Source organism: Acanthochromis polyacanthus, chromosome 17, assembly GCF_021347895.1.
Source record: "Acanthochromis polyacanthus isolate Apoly-LR-REF ecotype Palm Island chromosome 17, KAUST_Apoly_ChrSc, whole genome shotgun sequence".
Taxonomy (NCBI): domain Eukaryota; kingdom Metazoa; phylum Chordata; class Actinopteri; family Pomacentridae; genus Acanthochromis; species Acanthochromis polyacanthus.
Window position 1 is genome coordinate 16,545,628 of NC_067129.1, and position 19,835 is coordinate 16,565,462.

Consider the following 19,835-nt stretch of genomic DNA (forward strand, 5'->3'; position numbering starts at 1 on the left):
ACCTTTCACCTTGTTGCTTACACAGTCTGCGTGCCAGCATTTTTAAGCTCGAGGGACATTCTCACACTGACTCGTTTTAATATATGCGAGTTTAATTTCCAATTTTTTGCTTTGTTGTGTTAATTTGCTCTAGTATTTCAGGGCCATTTTGTTTCAGTGTTTACAATCTGTTAAGTCAGTCAGATGTCTCTGTTTTTTTTCTTCCTTGAAAACCGAATTCTGAGTTTTCTGCATCTTGTTGAACACTTGGTATTATTCCTCCTTACTATGAAAATTCCACATAATCCTTAAACACCTTTTCTGTAAATTTTTCAAACTGACAGAAGCAACTTTCAGGAGCAACACAAATTCACTTTTAGAGAGAAGGTCTTGGAAAAGGTCTTGAGAATAAAAGAAACTCATAAAGTCAAAATAAAAATAAAATGAAACATGTTGCTATCAGCTTATTTAAATGGATGTGCAAAGTTCTGCCTTTATCTTCTGTCAGTACACCTCCAACATTCCTGATTGGCTCATGTGAGGGATATTTAATTTAGATGGCTTATGGGCTGTCGTTATACCGTATTTCACTGGATTATATACAGTGCCTTGTGAAAGTATTCGGCCCCCTTGAACTTTTCAACCTTTCGCCACATTTCAGGCTTCAAACATAAAGATATAAAATTTTAATTTTTTGTCAAGAATCAACAACAAGTGGGACACAATTGTGAAGTGGAATGAAATTTATTGGATATTTTAAACTTTTTTAACAAATAAAAACCTGAAAAGTGGCCCCCTTGCATTAATACTTTGTAGCGCCACCTTTTGCTGCAATTACAGCTGCAAGTCGCTTGGGGTATGTCTCTATCAGTTTTGCACATTGAGAGACTGAAATTCTTGCCCGTTCTTCCTTGCAAAACAGCTTGAGCTCCGTGAGGTTGGATGGAGAGCGTTTGTGAACAGCAGTCTTCAGCTCTGCTCACAGATTCTCGATTGGATTCAGGTCTGGACTTTGACTTGGCCATTCTAACACCTGGATACGTTAATTTGTGAACCATTCCATTGTAGATTTGGCTTTATGTTTTGGATCATTGTCCTGTTGGAAGATAAATCTCCGTCCCAGTCTCAGGTCTTTTGCAGACTCCAACAGGTTTTCTTCCAGAATGGTCCTGTATTTGGCTCCATTCATCTTCTCATCAATTTTAACCATCTTCCCTGTCCCTGCTGAAGAAAAGCAGGCCCAAACCATGAGGCTGCCACCACCATGTTTGACAGTGGGGATGGTGTGTTCAGGGTGAGGAGCTGTGTTGCTTTTACGCCAAACATATCGTTTTGCATTGTGGCCAAAAAGTTGGATTTTGGTTTCATCTGACCAGAGCACCTTCTTCCACATGTTTGGTGTGTCTCCCAGGTGGCTTGTGGCAAACTTTAAACGAGACTTTTTATGGATATCTTTGAGAAATGGCTTTCTTCTTGCCACTCTTCCATAAAGGCCAGATTTGTGCAGTGTACGACTGATTGTTGTCCTATGGACAGACTCTCCCACCTCAGCTGTAGATCTCTGCAGTTCATCCAGAGTGATCATGGGCCTCTTGGCTGCATCTCTGATCAGTCTTCTCCTTGTTCGAGGTGAAAGTTTAGAGGGACGGCCGGGTCTTGGTAGATTTGCAGTGGTCTGATACTCCTTCCATTTCAATATGATTGCTTGCACAGTGCTCCTTGAGATGTTTAAAGCTTGGGAAATCTTTTTGTATCCAAATCCGACTTTAAACTTCTCCACAACAGTATCTCGGACCTGCCTGGTGTCTTCCTTGGTCTTCATTATGCTCTCTGCACTTTAAACAGAACCCTGAGACTATCACAGAGCAGGTGCATTTATACGGAGACTTGATTACACACAGGTGGATTCTATTTATCATCATCAGTCATTTAGGACAACATTGGATCATTCAGAGATCCTCACTGAACTTCTGGAGTGAGTTTGCTGCACTGAAAGTAAAGGGGCCGAATAATATTGCACGCCCCACTTTTCAGTTTTCAGTTTTTTATTTGTTAAAAAAGTTTAAAATATCCAATAAATTTTGTTCCACTTCACGATTGTGTCCCACTTGTTGTTGATTCTTGACAAAAAATTAAAATTTTATATCTTTATGTTTGAAGCCTGAAATGTGGCGAAAGGTTGAAAAGTTGAAGGGGGCCGAATACTTTCACAAGGAACTGTATATACATCATTTCTGCATGTGGATTCGATGTCAGCAGTTCTTGATGAAAGGCCGGGACACCTCTTGATATCGGTACACAATGACAGATAATCACAAAACTATTTAATTACACTAGAAACAGCTGGTTCAAATGCTGTATTCATTGAGAATATAATGTCATATCCTTTAAATCTGGGCTTATTTACACTGAACTACTTTGACAGACATGAGATATCCATGTTTGATTTGTCAAACACAATGTTGAGAAGTGCATATTGTCACCTTCCTAAAATAATGGCCGATGTCAATTTTTGACAGAAATTATTGTTTTGCCTAAATCATCTCATCCTCAGTTGAACAGATCATGCGATTCTATCTCTGCAGTATAGTGGCCTAGGTGAAAGGTGAGTGTGGTGTGGTTTAGTTTCTTATGATTTTTGGAAAACCAGAAAAACTGACTTGGGCCATTATTTTAAGAGCGTATCGAAATGATAAACCCAACATGACATGGCATTAGCATTTGCTCACAGAGCCACTTTAATAAGTCTTGACTGTTTTTCTTGTTTCTTTGTCAGCCCTAATTAAGTGTACACTTGTTGTTTCAGGGGGAGTTTCTCAGCTGGATTCTGCCTGGATTCAAATCAACCTCAGAGCTTCTAACATCAACGGCCATGGCCAAAAAATTTACCATAGCTTAGAAATGGAGGTACAGCTGTCCCCTCCATGAAGCCATGTGCGTGCACCGACCACAGAGTATAAAAGCACAACCGCACAAAAACAAAGTGGCCTGTTCTCTTTTTTTTTTTTTTTTTCTTCTTCTTTTTGTCTGCATTTATTCTCATTGTTTAACTCCATGAAAGGGGTGTCAACACTTTATGAGATTAATGCATATTTTAGTCTTGCAGCCAAATATCTTATTATTTGGTGCATGCGTGTGACCATCACCAGCCCTCCCTGAAAGCTAAGCTGACACTTTTTATTACATTACCCTGTTTAAGAGCCAGGGAGGGCAGTGCTACACCTCAGTGGTGATGTGAGGGGAAACAAAGGGGTGGACAGGACGAGAGGGGATGGACAGGGACAGGGTCTAGCAAGCAATGCTATTACATCTGAAGAATATCAGGTGTTGTGCTATTCCCAACTAATAATTACCCATCAATAAGACAAAAAAGCAAACACATACACAAGAGAACAGAAAACCAAACAAACAATAAATAAATAAATAAATGAAAGAATAATTAGCCAGACAGTACTAAACACCATAGTTGTGGGTGTCATGTTAGTATAGAGTGGAATAGGCCAGATGATACTAGAGGAAGATACTAGAGAAAAGGAGAGAGGGTTTAGTTTGAGATTAGACTCTGGAGAGAGTCTCAGCACATTCCGGCGGGTCCCATCACTGCTCAACAGCGGAACTCGACAGGAGCTGGTGGGACCTGAGCAAACATGCACATGCAAGTGTGAAAGACCCCGAAGCCCAGAACAGCCATCACAGCAGTGCAGTGCCAAGCCGACAGGGCACCCCCCCACAGGCCGAGGAGCCACGGGGCAGCGCCCCCAGAGAGCAACCGGGGCCACCATGTACCACACGGACCCCGAAGACAAGAGGGCGAAGCTACCAACACCCCCAGCACGCCGGAACCGGCCCAGGCAGCCCGGGGCAAGCGGACCCACCCGCCACCCAAACCCCAACCCCGCCCGCCCCAGCCCCCACCAAACCCCCACACCCCACCACCCCACCCACCCACACCCCACCCACCCCCCACCCCCAAGGGGGGCCGACGGCCCCAAGCAGCCGGGAAGCCAGACACAGGGGCAGAGCGCCCCGCCGAAGGGACGGCAACCAGCCCAACACCGGGGCAGGCCGCCACCGGAGGCCGGCCGGAGGGAACCGGAGCCGGGACCCAATGCGAGTCCAGAGGGCAAAAATGGACAGAGCAGTGGGGCCCGGCAACGCCAATGGGGGGGGCACCCCGCATACCCACCCGCACCAGCCCCCGGGCGAGCACAGCACACCCAAGGCCCCCACATCCCGCGACACGAACCAACCCCCCCACCAGGATAGAGGCACCACACACAACCAGCCCGCGCCAAAGCCACAGCACCCACCAGGACAGCCAGTCCAGATCCCGCAGCCCAACAAGGGTCACCGCACCAGCCGGGACCAGCAGGACACGCAGGAGAACCCCCACAGGCCCGGACCCCCGGCCCCGGGGACCCCCAGCCACAGCGACACGGATGATGGTGCACCCCGCCGCCCCATAGCCGTAAAGCCATATGGGGGCCAGATCCCACCAGAGAGGCCATAACGGTGAAACCCACCCGTTATTCTCCTATTAATATGTCTCCCGATCCCTAACGGGAAACATTATCCCAGCACCGTGGTAGTGTAACCCTGGGTGTCATGTGGTGCATTAAAAGTGGGAAGGCTGGGGGGGCGTTAGCCAACCCAGACCTAGCCCCAAGGTGAGTGTGTGTGGTGCATTAAAAAAAAAAGATTGGAGAGCAGGGGAGGCAGGCAAGAGGGTGATGAGGGGGAGACAGGGCCGTATAGCCCTGCCACCCGCCCCACCACAGTGCCCATCGTTCCCACCCCCACCTGCCCTCGGGGCCCTAAATGTTGTGTCCCTATATGTGCCTAAAGGTTGCTATTTACAGTGAGGTGTGAAAAATGTGAGGTGCACAATCAGAGGCATTCTGGTGTGGATCTGGCCCAAGAGGACAAAGCAGTGGGGGAGGCAGGTAGCAAGACCACCGGTACTGACGCAGAGGGCCCCCAAGCCAAGAGGCAAGGGACCGGGGAGGGCCCACACGAACCAACTGGCCCAGCCGGCACAAGAACCCCCCGGGAGCTGCAGATCAGAGCAGCGCCCCGGCAGGCACCGTAGCCCCAACACAGGTCAGCCACATGCGGCGCCCCACCCCGAAGGGGGGACCAGGCCGCGCCACAAGGAAGCGAGGGCCACAAGCCGCCACACCCACCCAGGAGCCGGCACGACAAGGACGCAGGGCGCCCACCCCGCAGCGCCCCCGAGACCCCACCCACCCCACCACACCCCAGGACAGCACCAGGCCCGGACGGAGGCCCCCAGCCAGCAGAAACTGGACTCCAGTGGGGGCACACAGGCCAGGATGAAGGCCTGTGCCCAGGTGGGCCAGAGCCACCCCCCCAGAGAGAACACCCAGCCCCCGCGCCAGACCACCCGCCCGCAGAGGGCCACCGGCCCCCCACGGGAGAGGGAGAGGGGCGAGGAGGGGCGGGCAGGCAGGAGAGGAGGGAGGAGGAGGGTAGCGGAGCAGGAAGGGACAGGGGAGCAACGGAGGGGCCGACTCACCCGAAGCCCCCCGGACCAGCCAGGCGCCCAGGAGAGATCAGCCGCCGACACCCCAAGGTCCAGGGAGAGCGTGCAGACCCAGCAGACCTAGAGCTCAATGGGGAGACACCCGAGACATCCAACACCAGGGAGAGGGGCACAAGCCACCCCGACCCCGCAGAGCCAGAGAGCAACCCCGGGAACCCTAGAGGAAGGTCACCACCAGTGCATGCATACGGTCTTGAAGTCCATGGTGCTATCAATCTTTGAGAGTTGTAGTGTTAATAAACTGAAATAAAACAGAGGAAAGTTAGACCATATGCACAGACAGAACAGGTATTACAGATTTTTTTTTTTTTTTTTTTTTTAAATAATGGAGGCAGTGGCATACGCCCACATACAAGCAGGAGCTATAAGTTAATATTTAATGAATTAATAAATGGAGACCATTTTTCTTTAAATGAGTCCAATTGTTTTTTCCGGGTAGCAGACATTCTCTCCAGTGAAAAGTGTTCTGTGAGGAGGTTTAGCCAATGGATGATGTTGAGGGCTTTCTTATCTTTCCAGTTGACTAAAATAGTTTTTTTGGCAATGGCGATAGCTGCAAGTGTGGGTTGGATGTGGATAACCGGTAAGGCTGTTAGCGTTAGGTCACCAATTAGGCAAATGTTCGGGGAATGTGGAATCCCACAGCCCAAAATATCGGAGAGTTTCTGTGTGATTAGTGCCCAGAATTGATAGACAGGTGTACATAGCCAAAGGGCGTGAAAATATGTGTCAGCCATGTTTTGAAACAAAGTGGCCTGTTCTGCTCGGAGCAGTGGCCGACACTCACGGGAGTTGCCAAAAGGAGCTTGCCCAATGAGGTCTCCTCGGAGAGCCGAGACAAAGGATGTTACGCGACTTAAACTGCAGGAAGAGATGGTACGGCAAGCAATAAAGAGCCCTGTCAGCGCAGACAACACCAGCCAGCCATCCAATCAGCATTAAATAGGGCCCTTTTGTTCTGAGGCACGCTGGCTGTCGGGCACAGGGCTGCACGGAGGAATAAAAGAAGTCCTTGTTTGAAGTGAGTCAGCACTGACTGACAGATAGCACTGATGGGATCTGAGCCCTCCCCGCTCGTACTGTACAACACTGAGCTATTTAGATAGCACCCTGAACCCAGCACTAATTAAACACACACATACGCTCAGCTGTCACACTGCACAGAGACACACAAAACACAGACCAGTAATTTATTATAGTGTAACAGCAATGTCCTCTCTCACACTCATTTACTACAAGCTCTGGTTTAGTCCTGATATGCTGTAACATTACCGAGGTCTCCTCATATTTAAGAGAGGATTGAGCGTAGCTAGTAGCCTGTCCACTCTGCAGGCTTCCTCGTAAGCTAATTAACTGAACTGAAGGTTTCTTTGCATTTATTTATTGTTTCAGAGTAACTGGTACCATTCCCTTGTTAGTTGTGAACTATACTTGTGAGAATCAATGGAATATGAAGCCATTACTTCAAAAATTGGATGTGCGTCCTTTCTTTTAGCTGTGTTACACATCCTAATTATTCCCACCATGGATGGATGACTTGCAAGTGATGATTTCATACCCCATTGACTTGCAGTGGCACCGCTTTTAAATGCAAATGTTCTCTCAGACTCTGCGGCTTAGAAGAGTTTGGTCAGTTATTAAAGTGAGAGGTTGTGGAAACCTTGAACTCTTTCTTTAAAATAAGGGCCTGATGTTGCTACAACGCTGCTTGGGTGTCATTCGAAAGGTCTTTGTATCTCTTCTGCCTCATTTTGTCTCATGAAGCTATTTTTTTTGTTTGTTTTACAGGCCTAAGATTCATCTGTTTCAGTAACTCCTACGTGACACATTCGCAAAAACTATTCACACAAGCAATACAAATGTAACAATATGGCATAGAATTGTGATTCACACTCAGAAGTCATTACTTTTAAAGTGGCAATCCATGGGTAAGAAGATGTGCTTGATATTTGTGCTCGATGTGTACAGATTCAGTGTAACTAAAGGTACTGTATGTACATAGACATAAACTGCTCCCATACAATCATGACTCTGCCTTTGATTGATTGTTGACGTGGAATGTGTACGTACAGAATATATGCAGAATTTTTTGTACGATATTAGAGCATGGCTAATGACAACATTGATGTTCTTGTATTGGACTTTGACCTCATGTCAAGAAAAAAAGGCACACTTTTACACAACATTTCACACAACAAAACGGTTCCCAAGATGTCATGTGATGACAGTCACTGGATGTCTGCTGCCATCCCAAGATCAGGCATATCCTCAAAGTTGACTTTGTAGTCTCCCTCTTGCTCCTCAAATACGATGACCTTATTTATTTGAACAGAGTAAAGTGAAAGGAAGAGGTGTTAAAGACTTGACTCTGTGTTGCTGTGTTAATGCTCGGTAAATGTAGAATTGATACGCCAAGTTTATTAAGATGCAGAGAAATAAATATATTAAATAGTTAATATGAAGACAGCAGTCCTAGCATTAGCATTAGCATTGGCGAATACAGGCATGCATGGCTAAGCCCACAGACTCTATATAAATGATGGACCCAAACATATCCTGCTTTATCATCTGTTTTACTCTAAATAAGACCATATTTTATCAGATCAGCTTCTTGCTATGTTGAAGGAGATTTGAATCTGGCGATTGAAACCATAAATGCATTAGGAAAATGTTCACTGAGATAATAAATCAACTGAGAAGTAAGCTCATTTTTCATAGACTTCTATACAATTCTTTCAGACTTCTTTTTGCTACCGGAATCCATGTTTCATATAGAGCCTAAGGTTAAGATATCAGTAACATAGTATACAGACATTAAAAAAAAATGTCTGTATACATGATAAACTTTTCCTCTAACAATGACTGGTGGGGGCACAGCTGTACCTGGTTGATTCCACTGTTTAGAAAAGGACCAGGGAGGTAGAGAGTCTGCTGGGGGCCAATCGACCAATAACGGCCCAGATTCAGCCCATTGATGAACACGACACCTTTCTCCCAGCCCTGTGGAGCCCATAAATGTATACGTGAAGCATCTCTCATACAAGCACACTGACAAAAACATACATTTCATAGAACATCAGTCATGTAAAAAAAAAAAGTGTACATGAAATGGAAATTGTTTCATTTCTGGGCAAATTTAGACAAGCAAAGATTTGATTCTCTATACCAATAGATAACAATACCACAAGGATCATTTATTGAACAAAACAATCTCTCGATATAATTGTACGGTGGTAACAGCAGGTACACTACTGGCCTCAGAAACTGGTTTGCCTTCTCTATCCTCCTGAGCAGAAATAATTTCCTGTAGGCATTTTGAAAAATTGTCCACCAGTCTCTGACTTGAGCTTGGAAAAAATAAGAACAGTTTGACCACTGTTCCTGACAATATTTCCTTCAGCTGCAAGATGTTTAAGGGTTTTCGGGCATGCTCTGTCTGTTTCAAGCCCCTACAACATTGGAATGGGATTCAAACCTGGGCTTGGACTTGGCTATTCTATAACCCATCATTTATTCTTTTTTGAGCCATTCTGTAATTTTGCTACTGTTAAGATCATTATCCTGTTGATACAGCCAATTTTCAGTGCAACAGTTTTTGGTGAATAAACAGCTTATCTTTGGTTTGTCTGTCCTGAGCACATCGTGTCTGTAGACCTGCTCTGTGCCTCTATGTGCCTGCATTGGCAAACTGTAGGTCTTTATGGACAGCAGAGGTTCTTCTTTAGCCTGCCTTCCATACAGGTCAAATCTGTGCACTCTCTTTTTGACTGTTAATGCAGAATTTTGACATCAGCAGCTGCAGAGTCACCTGCAAATCCTCGAAATGAAATTTGGTGGGTTTGGAAACTTCTTACATCAAATATTCTGCAGTTGGACTGAATTTGTCTAGCCAGTTCTGGGCAAATTGGAAGTGGTTTGAAATTTACGGGACTTCTTCATGAATTTTGTCACAGTGTAATGATTTATTTCAAATCATTAAAGGATCTTTTTAAATCCTGTGGACAATGACAATCTTTTCCCCGAAGAATGTAGAGGGCTGTTTTGATCTTGGCAAGATGACACCACACACTTAAATCGCAAATAAAACTGCTACTACTGTTTGGCACCTTATCTGGAACCACTGGGATATTAATTGTGCCTACTTTTCGCTAGGACTGATCAGTTTTATATTTGTTACACTGATAAAAAAAAAAAAAGAGTACAAAATATCAGTTTATGTGTCATTTGTTTGAGCTTATATTACTTTTATTTATAGGTACTGTTTCAGGGGGGATCAAGAGTTTCTTTGTCCAAACATTTTGAAACAGTAAATCATTTCTACTACTTACTTATTTCTTCACATGACTTTCTTTTGTATATTTCACTTACTGGCATCTTCACAAACGTGTCACTCGGGTACCCATACGCAAACAGTCTCCCCATGAAAAATCCAGGAAAGCTGGGAGATTCCGAGAGAGTTTTCCAAGGTGCCTGATAAAGACTGAAAAAAGGTTGCTTCAAGAATATTATTAAAGACAAATGAAAGTGATATGCAGTGTGTTATATTCAATAAAGAGCACAAACCTATCAATAAAGCTGGGTTTCATATCCAGGCTGTATATTGTAAAATCCCGCAAGGGGATATTGTTTAATAAAATGTCTCCCACTAGTCCTGCAACAACACAAATCAAAATTGGCTCATGCACTACCCACTGAGTGCTTGAGTGATTTAATAGCAGGCATAGCAATGAACTGCAAGTTATTCTGTCTGTCACCTTTATGTTGTTTGTCAAGGTCCCTTCCCTGGTGAACTCGCCCACAGTTCTCCACCAATAAACTCAAGGTACGCCGTCCCTGTAGGGATGGATCGCTTTTACGTCCTTTGATTGTTTCAACAGCAAAACAACCATGTGACTTTGTTTCTCAGCATGATGCCATACCTTACCATCAGGAACCGCCAGCTCCAGGCTCCGCCGCTTGAAAAGACCAATGTAGCTTCTGTCTACAAACACCTGTGTCAGGAAAGATCACTGTCAGATCATTATATTATGGCACAGGACACATTTACTCAAGGTTGCTTGAATGAAATATCTCAGTGGTTTTTCAATGATCATTGTCAACTTCACCACACTTTTTTACAACTTCCATGTACTTTATGTCCTCAAACGTGCTCTGCAGGCAAACCAGTGACATGGTGTGACTGCTGACACCACTGACTCACACTCAAATAGAAATAAAGTAATATTCAACATTTTAGAAAATACAGGCTGCACACTGGCTTGGTGGTTAGCACTTTCACCTTGCAACTAGAAGATTACTGGTTCATGTCCCAGCCTGGGCCTGGGACCTTTCTTCATGGAGTTTGCATGTTCTCTCTGTGCATGCATGGGTTTTCTCCAGGTACTCTGGCTTCCTCCCACAGTCCAAAAACATACTCAAGTTAACTGGTAATTCTAAATTGTCCATAGATGTCAATGCGACTGTGATTGTTGGTCTCTATATGTAGCCATGTGATAAACTGGTGACCTGTCCAGGGTGTCTCCTGTCTTCACCCTAAGTCAGCTGGGATAGGATCTAGCCCCCCACGACCCTAATGAGGATTAAGCGGTGAATAGAGAATGGATGGATTTTGGAAAATACAGAGAGCTCGAGCTAGAGATCAGAATATTGAATCTACTCATGAATCTGTCCAATAAACATAAAGCTACAGTCAGAAACTGGAGGGAACTCGCTTAGTATAGCTCAGCTTAGCTGAATTCTTGGGCAGATAAACGGGCCTTTAAATCCTCTGTAAAAGACAGTTTTAATGTTTAAAAAAATACCCTTGTTTCAAGCACAATTGTCCTTAATTATCTAAAAGATAAAATAACTCGTCAATGAGATTTCATTACTGCCTCTAACCTGGAATAAATACTTGGATATAACAGTTTGATCAACACTGTCAAGTATAAAACTGCTGCATTGAAGCAGCTTACATTTTCAACTTTTCACATACTAAGAAGAAAAATGAAAATGAGCAAATGGAATTAACTGTTATTATCAATCTTACACCACTGCACAGCAGTTTGACATTTCTTCAGAAAAATACAGTAGAGAACTGAAAGTACTTCATAAAGACCCAATACCAGAATTATGTATTGGCCAGTCAGATAACTTGTCTTAAATACGCATTGTTTATGTTAAGTGTTGAAAGAATGGTGATATTTGTTATCTTGCAATAGTTGTGGCATTTGAATTGTCACTAAAGTCCTTATATTTAATTCTTCATCCTGTACTATGCAGATATGGATACTGGATTGCTCAATGACTATGTGAAGAAATGCTTTAACATGTCCAATTGGGCACATCAGGTAACTTCTAGGACTCTAGTCACAATTATCAATGGTTACTAAACAGTTATAAGGTCACGTTTGGGCATATTAAGTTATTCTATGTTTGCTCCATTATATGGCTCATTTGCAGGTTGTGTTTAAAGCCTCTTTCAGACTTATGATGGATCCAGTAACATTTTCTTATCATTTTCATCACAAGTCTAAAGACTTGTTGATTTTATCAGACAGAGATGCACAAGTGACATACCTTGGATAGTGTGAAGTGACTTAAGGACTGTATTTTCCATATTTCAGTACAAATACTGGTAAAAAACATCACAGAGAGGGAAAGGTGGCAAACTTGTGAGACAGCTTTTTTCATTTACTTTGTTCAAACTGGCGATAAAATAAACTTTACTGTTATGAAGAAGTGTGGAACAGGTCAGACTGATGACACTCACCAATAACAAATGTAATCCAAATTTTGGCAAAATATTAACAAGAGCTAAAGTTCAGCTTGTTGCTTCCGGCTGTTTGTAGGAGTCTTTCCTTTGAGTTTATGCATCAGAATCCATGTGAGGCTCTCCTCAGCAAAACTTGCAGGCATTTGCAAACTAGGAAGTCATTTGATTAATTACTTAGAAGTACAAATTATCCCTGACATGGAGCCAGGATCTCTCACAGGTGAGTCCCGAGCGCCACCACAGCTGTTGGGATATTTTTGCTTTATTGTTGTGTCCCTTGCCTTCGTCCTAAGTAAGCTGGGATAGGCTTCAGCCTCCCATCGAGCCGAATGAGGATAAAGCAGTGTATAGATAATGGATGGATGGATGAATGGATGGATGGATGGAAGCTGGCAAAGTAGTAGTTAAATTATCATCACACATGGACGAAATATTAAGTGTCTAGGAAATCATAAATAAAAAAGGTTCATTATTTAGACACATTGATCCATTGATATTGGTCCAGATGAAGTAACTTATTTAATTATTAGTGTATTATTATGAATTATACATCACTTGATGCTCTGTCTGGTCTTGACTGTATGACAAATATCACGTGTAGTGTGTCTCTCTCTGTCACTGTGATGTTCATGTCTAGATGAAGCCACGAGGAACATTAACGGAGAAGTGTCTGAATGACCGAGTGCCATCACTTTAACAGACTGACGCAGCAGCAATATTACAACCAAGAAGGACTTTATTGACCTTCATGTCAGAGTAATGCTGCTGTGACACCATGAGTTCAGTGGATTGCTGAGCTGATGACAATCTGTAAGAGCACAGATGGTCGTGTTCAAAACGACGTTCTCTTCACAGTACTGTCATTCATGCCTTTGGTAAAGCAAACCAGTCTTCCAGTAGATCACAAATACATTGATGTTTATCATGCTGTTATCTTGAAAGCACAATGGGATCTTTATCTCTGTATAATCTTATTTCAGCACATTTTCCTGCATATTTCATACAAAATAATTGTTAGATCTTTTCTTTGTATCTCAGCAAATGTGTTTGTTTTTGGTCCGGCTACACTAGTGTTGAATTATCTGTGGGCTCTTTGAAAGTAGAGATTTTAACTTCTTGAAAGTGAAATAGTCTTGTTCTGTTGGCATATGATATTGCTTTTTTAAAGAATTATTTCCTTCCTTTTTGGTTTATTTGTTAGATTTGTATGAGTTTTGGCGATGTGTTTTCCCTTGATTCCAGGTTTTATATTAAGCTAAACCTATTGTCTTTTGGGGGCTGCACAGTGGTTTGGTGGTTAGCACTGTTGCCTTGCAGGTAGAAGAGTCCCGACCTTCTCGGGATCTTTTTTGCATGGAGTTTGCATGTTCTCCTGTGCATGTATGAGTTTTCTCCGGGTACTCCAGCTTACTCCCACAATCCAAAAACACGTAGGTTAATTGGTAGCTCTAAATTGTCTGTAAGTGTGAATGTGAGAGTGTTATTGTTTGTCTCTATATGTAGCCCTGTGATAGACTGGTGACCTGTCCAGGGTGTCCCCTGTCTTCATCCTAAATCAGCGGGGATAGATTCCAGCCCCCCACGACCATAATGAGGATTAAGCAGTGTATAGATATTGGATAATACTGTCTTTTGACTCCAGTTTTATGTCCATGAGAAAAGAGCCTCCTTACTAAACATTCAACAAGAAGCCGTAATAACCTAAATCCTTTCCACGAAATTTGGCCTCAGCGACTACAAAAACCTTCAGCATCATAATGAATACATTTAGTTCATGAAAGGGAACCATATTCATAGTAAAGAAGGTCAGAGTGGTGAGATTGCACCTTCATGTTGTGCAGTGAAAATGTCTCACCAGGGCTCGGTCTCGGACGTTGTCTCCTGACTTCAACAACCCTCCGCTGGTGATGGTGGTCTCATACAGAGTATAGCCATACGACTGGCCGTTCCTGTTGTTCACAGGCAGATTTTCCATGTTCACTGGCTTGGCTGATTTAACGGGCTGTAGTGAAAATGTGAAGAATTAAACTGACTGAAAAAACAAATTAATTTCATTACAGATATTCAAAGGCTACAGATAATCTTACATAAAACATACTCCCTCAGTGAAGCTCAAGGCATCCCATAAGGACAGGTGCTGGTACATGATGGCTGGTTCATAAGCCTCCCTGTAATGCAGCGCTGGCATGTCAGGGAAACTGTCTCCTCCTGCACAGAGAGGTCAAAACAATATGACAAAGAGATCACTAGCAGCATCTATTCACATCTTGTACTCTCATGTTTAACTTACCGTTGTATCGAGACAGTAAATCCCTGAGAAGATGGTACTTTGGACTGTATTCCCCAGCTTCAGTCAAGGGAGCGTCATAATCTGCAAGACATCACAGTGCAGTTAACTGTCAAGCACTGCCACCTGCTGAGAGTTAATGACAGTGCTGTTCTGTGTACAACATATACATACAGTGTTCTCCAGCTTTAACATGACAGTGTTCCATCATTCAAATAAAATCTCTGTGAATTTGCATCAAAGTCACTAAACATTGTGTGTGATAGAGCACGCAGCTCGGAAACCAACCATAGCTGGGTACTAAGGCTCTGTAGGAAGGACTGGCGAGAGCCCCGCTCATGAAGCCGAAGCTGGATCCTCCGTGGAACATGTACAGGTTGACAGACATGCCTCTCCTCAGAATCTCCCTCACGGTGGATACCATATCTGACAAGAGGTTCAACATGTTCACAAACTGTCTCCTTACAATCATAAAGGTCAGGGTGTGTGAATATCATTGCAATAGACTAACATCTCTAAGCTTTTAGTGGGTCATTCCAGAAATGGAGGACATTTGGGCTTCAACATTTTTGAAAAATAAACAGTCTCTTTTACTATTTTCTGCTCCATATTCATCAATAATAGGTAATAAACTATCAAAGGGTTACAGTATTTGCACAGTAATTCTGTAGATTGTGTCAAAAACCAAACGGAATGACTTAGACCATAAAGTCCCATCATCATCTAACAGAATAATTCTTAAATAGGTTTTGGCTACTTACACAAAAAGAAAGCATAAAGATTACAACATGGAAGCTACACTGTAAAACATCTTACAGGAATACAGTGGCATCGGCTAATCTATTTTAGTAAGTACATTTACTCAAGTACTGCACTAAAGTATCTCCCTTTTATTCGGCTTTATTCTTCTATTCCACTACATCTCAGAGGCAAATATTGTACTTTTACTCGACTACATTTGTCTGGCAGCTTTAGGTACTAGGCACATTTCACAATACAACTTTTCATCATCTTCTTGTCTGGCAAAGCAATGTATCTCCAGATTTAATGACTCTGATTTGAGTTTGTCTCTGGTAAAGTGAAAGTTTAAATGTTGCTTCATAGGTTGAGAACTTTGTCCCTGTTAAGTTAAATAAACCTTTAAAATATTTATAAAGTAGTTGGGGTTAGGATTATTTTTCTGCATAGAGATGGATTCTTCACTTTAAAAATGCATTTGTCCTTTTTATATATGCTCACCTAACTCACATTTTCAGTGCAGTACCTAATTTTTTTTTTTTTACTAATACCTAGTAATGGATGTGAACACTTCCTGAACACTTTATGTACAGTATAAATCCACCAATAATAAGGAGAACTTTCCTTACCCTCTGGGGGCAGCACGTGGTGGAGTTCCCCCCACACATCATACCAGCCGGTCCAGTAATCCATCACCACAGTGGGGCTGTTGGGCTGAAAACACATGCAGAAAACATCCAGACTGTCAGTTCACACAGCTCAGGTTGAGTGTTTCATTAACAGTCTCCCCAGTGAAATGATGTGGAAAGAGAAAATACACACCTGGATAGCATTCAGGTCCTGGATGTCTCTATGATTTAGTTTCTGCAGCTTCACTGTCCTGATGGCTGTGAGACAGCAGATCACAGGATAAACTGTCAGTACTCTAAATAGCCCACATTGGTTAATCCCCATTTTGATCTACCCCCACACTCCTTTCACCCCTCTAAAAAAAATGAAAAAAATAAAACTCAAAATATAACAAAAAAATCATGTATTTCTGCATATGTCTGTATTAGATCTGAAGACTTCACGTTTCAGATTTTTGAAGATTCCTAAAATGAGCTGAATTTTAATTGTTTTCAGGTGATGAAGCTTCTTAATATTACAAGATTTATGAGCAATGCAAATGTCCCCACTGCTGGATTAATAAAGGCTTATCTTATCTTATCTTATCTTTTTTGATCTTATGAGACATTTATTCCAAATATTTCCACTGAATCTTGAGAGTCTAAGTGAGTCAGAAAGCATTTACAAAAATATGACCCTTTAATGTTAAAGTGAAGTGAAAAATATAACAAAACAATGTCAATTGATATACAATATAAAAAGGTCAAATTAGTGATAGCTAAGTATTTACCCCACTGAAACCAGGGTTTAGTAGATACATTTTTGGCTAAATGGAAAGTTCTTCCTTATATTCTTATCAAAAAAAAGAAAAGCCAAATCAAGGTGTTCCACATTCATCCAAAATCATCACTGTGCTGTGTGTGTGTGTGTGTGTGTGTGTGTGTGTGTGTGTGTGTGTGTGTGTGTGTGTGTGTGTGTGTGTGTGTCTGTGTCTGTGTCTGTGTGTGTGTGTGTGTGTGTGTGTGCACGTGTGTGTGTGTGTCTGTACCTCCATCCACATCTCCTGATTTCAGTGTGTTGTGCTTGTCTGATGTGAGCAGAAGTTCGCTGATCCCTCTGGACTGTAAAGCCTTTCCAAAAAAACAAAACAAAACACGACATCACAAAGACAATCACCAAGAAAATATATCCAGAATGTCTACATATCCACTTTAATGTAAGCCCGAGGAGCAGTCTTAATTAAACAAGACTGTCACTTTACCTCTTTGATGAAAAGCATGTAATTTTGATCCTTTGCAAAGGACCCGTACTCGTTTTCCACCTGCACTGCAATGATGGGACCTCCTTTCTTGAACTAAAACAGACAAACAAACATTTTATCAAAACAATAGCAAGCTAAATAAACTGGAGCTATGACACTATGTTGTTGCTTGGCCAATAAAAAGTTACCTGCAGCGGAACCACTTTTGGTATAAGTTTGTCAAAATAAGAGTTGACAGCCTGAGTGAAGCCTGGGTGGGTCGTCCTCAGTCTCATGCTGCCATCTTGGAGAAGCCAGCTGCAAGGAGACGCAAAACAAGATGCTCAGCTATGGCTAAAGGCACACAGCTGCAGGAACAACGGAGCCATAGTACGTCTAACATACTGGACAAAGCTTCAAACATTAGGAAAGTCTTCCCTCACAGCAAGATGTATTTTTTTTTCACTAAGATTGCGTGGAGTCAAAAAATGGCACTTTGTGCTTCAGATCAAGTGTTTTTTGTACTCTCTGGTTTAAATTCGCTTTGAATTTATGTAATTACGATTCATTGCATGAGTTTTGGGGTTAAACTGACAATGTTTTTCTGGCAAACAGAAAGCAAGTATTTGTATATGCATTACTGCTGTAGTCAGAGAATGCCAGCACTACCTCGGCAGTCCTCCGAGGTCCATCTCAGAGGAAATGTAGGGCCCTGGACGTAAAATCACCCACAAGCCCAACTCAGCTGCCAGATTGATGTATGCTCTGAAACCCAGACAGAGAAGACAGTTTCTTTCTGCACAAACACAAAGTTTAGACTCATAGTGAGACCCCATATCTTGATGTTTGAGGAATGCTGAAAGTGCCTGGCAACAACAGTGGCAGGCTGAGGCGTCACTTCTCGCTTCACTTCTCACCGCTATGTTGTTAATTGTTTGATAAGTTGCTGTTGTTGTGGAGATGTCGCTGTTGTCAGGTGGGACTCTCTGCCTCTAGTTTCTCCCCTGAGCACTGGGGCTTCGATGATGAGAAGAAAAGGTGCGCATTCCCAATATGCCTTGGTGCAGATAATGTTGTTCCAGCAGCTAGGGAGCTGGTGCAAAGGGGTTTGAAATCTTGTTTTTGACATTTTTAGGTTAACTATTTGGTTCGATGGGCACATGATCTGCACACCACAAGCAAGATACTGTATGGTGATTAATCATGAGTATTTTGTATTTAGGTCATATAAGAGAACAAGACTGCTTACTCCAAATCCAGCTGTGTGTGGAAGTTAAACCCCTCCCTCTCCGGCTGGTGCAGACTCCATGGCACATATCTGCAAAGATGCAGTATGCTCTCTGTTAGCATTCAACTGGTGACCAGGCTTGTAACACACAATCTTAGTAGTAATAGTCCCCCTACGTTGTGAGGGTGTTGATGCCACAGGCCTTCATCTTCACCAGGCGGTCCCTCCAGTAGGCTCTGGGCACACGGAAATAGTGGATGGATCCCCCAAGGATGCGAAAGGGCTCTCCCTCTAGGGTGAACTGGGACATGTTGGCAGTCAAGCCTACTTTCCTGCTCATCCTCCACCTCGTTGCCGGTGTGCTGGAAGAAGAGCTGTGAATGATTTGTGTCACACACTCACAATATGGCACAGAGGCTATTGTGCCTCAACTGACCACATGACATGCTGAATAGGACTTTGTAGACGTCTTGAGTTAGCAGACTCAGTCACAAAGAAGCAGGATGGTAATGCAAATTTTGAGCCAAGACAGACTTCAGTACAATCACATAAAGTTATTTTTTATACTTTTCATATTTTTGTACATCATCTGCTATGCTGTAAATACTGTTAAAGTCATTCTGTATCCATGTCCCAAACATTTTATGGACTACAGTGAAACTTGCATATATCCTGTGACACCAATACGATACCACACACCAGCAATAAGGTTCTGCATAAGGCACAAAGAGCCTCCAAACAGCTCTAACATATCAACCAGTACAGTGACTACTTAACTTACCCAAGATATCTGTACATAAGGAAGCCAACAATGCACAGGCAGACAAGTGCATATTTCCTTTTGTGCCCACTTCTTATCCTCAGGACAACCATCGATGGTGTGTAAGATCCCTTCTAGTAACATAAACAGCAGTCAGGTTAAGTTCATAGCAGCATGTGAGCAGATTAACACATTATGTTGCCCAGAACAAGGCTCCGCCTCAGGGGAGTGCCTCTGCAGAGACATGGAAATATAACTCACCTCATTAGCAGGGTGTCTGTGTTACTGTTTGGTTTGGAGAAATACGTATACACAAATACATACAAATACATAGACTACCAGTCAAAAGTTTGGACACACCTTCTTATTCAATGCTTTTGATTTATTTGTATTATTTTCTACATTGTGGATTAATACTGAAGATAAACACTTTTTATTTACAACATAATTCCATATGTATTCTTTTATAGTTTTGATGTCTTCGGTATTAATCTACAATGTACAAAATAATTAAATAAAAATCACTGAAGGTGTATCCAAACTTTTGACTGGTAGGTAGATACCTACAAAATTACTAGGAGTATAAGGCTGTCCGAAAAACTTTTCTGGCACTAACCTTGTATTATTAAAGTATCCACATTTAAACAGCGCATTTTATTTTTAAAAATAGTGCCTAT

General features: G+C 42.7%; 2 protein-coding genes across 7 annotated transcripts in view; one reads left to right on the forward strand and one right to left on the reverse strand.

Annotated features, from left to right (window-relative positions):
* b3gat1b (beta-1,3-glucuronyltransferase 1 (glucuronosyltransferase P) b) overlaps nucleotides 1-2,962 on the forward strand; it is a 44,357-nt gene extending 41,395 nt beyond the window's left edge. For all 4 annotated transcript variants that reach the window (XM_051937460.1, XM_051937457.1, XM_051937458.1 and 1 more), the window contains one exon: nucleotides 2,786-2,962. The gene's annotated coding sequence lies outside the window, so the exon portion shown is untranslated. The remainder of the gene's footprint in view (nucleotides 1-2,785) is intronic.
* A 3,756-nt stretch (nucleotides 2,963-6,718) lies between these two features.
* Nucleotides 6,719-19,347, reverse strand: LOC110951728 (beta-galactosidase-1-like protein 2). Of its 3 annotated transcripts, none has more exons than XM_051937461.1 (19): nucleotides 19,180-19,345; nucleotides 18,575-18,760; nucleotides 18,420-18,488; nucleotides 17,840-17,935; nucleotides 17,380-17,488; nucleotides 17,192-17,284; nucleotides 16,979-17,060; nucleotides 16,144-16,208; nucleotides 15,951-16,035; nucleotides 14,872-15,009; nucleotides 14,587-14,667; nucleotides 14,395-14,504; nucleotides 14,152-14,298; nucleotides 10,462-10,533; nucleotides 10,297-10,375; nucleotides 10,106-10,193; nucleotides 9,911-10,022; nucleotides 8,426-8,542; nucleotides 6,719-7,857 (listed from the first exon to the last, which is right to left on the reverse strand). In XM_051937461.1, the coding sequence occupies exons 1-19, from the start codon at nucleotides 19,269-19,271 to the stop codon at nucleotides 7,771-7,773; spliced, it is 1,908 nt and encodes a 635-aa protein (XP_051793421.1). In that variant the 5' UTR covers nucleotides 19,272-19,345; the 3' UTR covers nucleotides 6,719-7,770. The 3 variants fall into 3 exon arrangements, with proteins under 3 accessions (XP_051793421.1, XP_022050637.1, XP_051793422.1); XM_022194945.2 differs by having other exon boundaries at nucleotides 18,575-18,772; XM_051937462.1 differs by lacking the exons at nucleotides 6,719-7,857; nucleotides 10,106-10,193 and having other exon boundaries at nucleotides 18,575-18,772; nucleotides 19,180-19,347.
* Nucleotides 19,348-19,835: the final 488 nt, after the last annotated feature.

Coding starts and splice junctions, on each gene's coding strand:
- LOC110951728 (XM_022194945.2), bottom strand. CDS start 19,271: ATGGTTGTCCTGAGGATAAGAAGTGGGCACAAAAGGAAATATGCACTT. Junction 16,036..16,143: donor AGGACCTGAATGCTATCCAG/GTGTGTATTTTC, acceptor ATGTGTTTTCAG/CCCAACAGCCCCACTGTGGT. Junction 10,376..10,461: donor TGGCGGTTCCTGATGGTAAG/GTATGGCATCAT, acceptor CCATCCCTACAG/GGACGGCGTACCTTGAGTTT.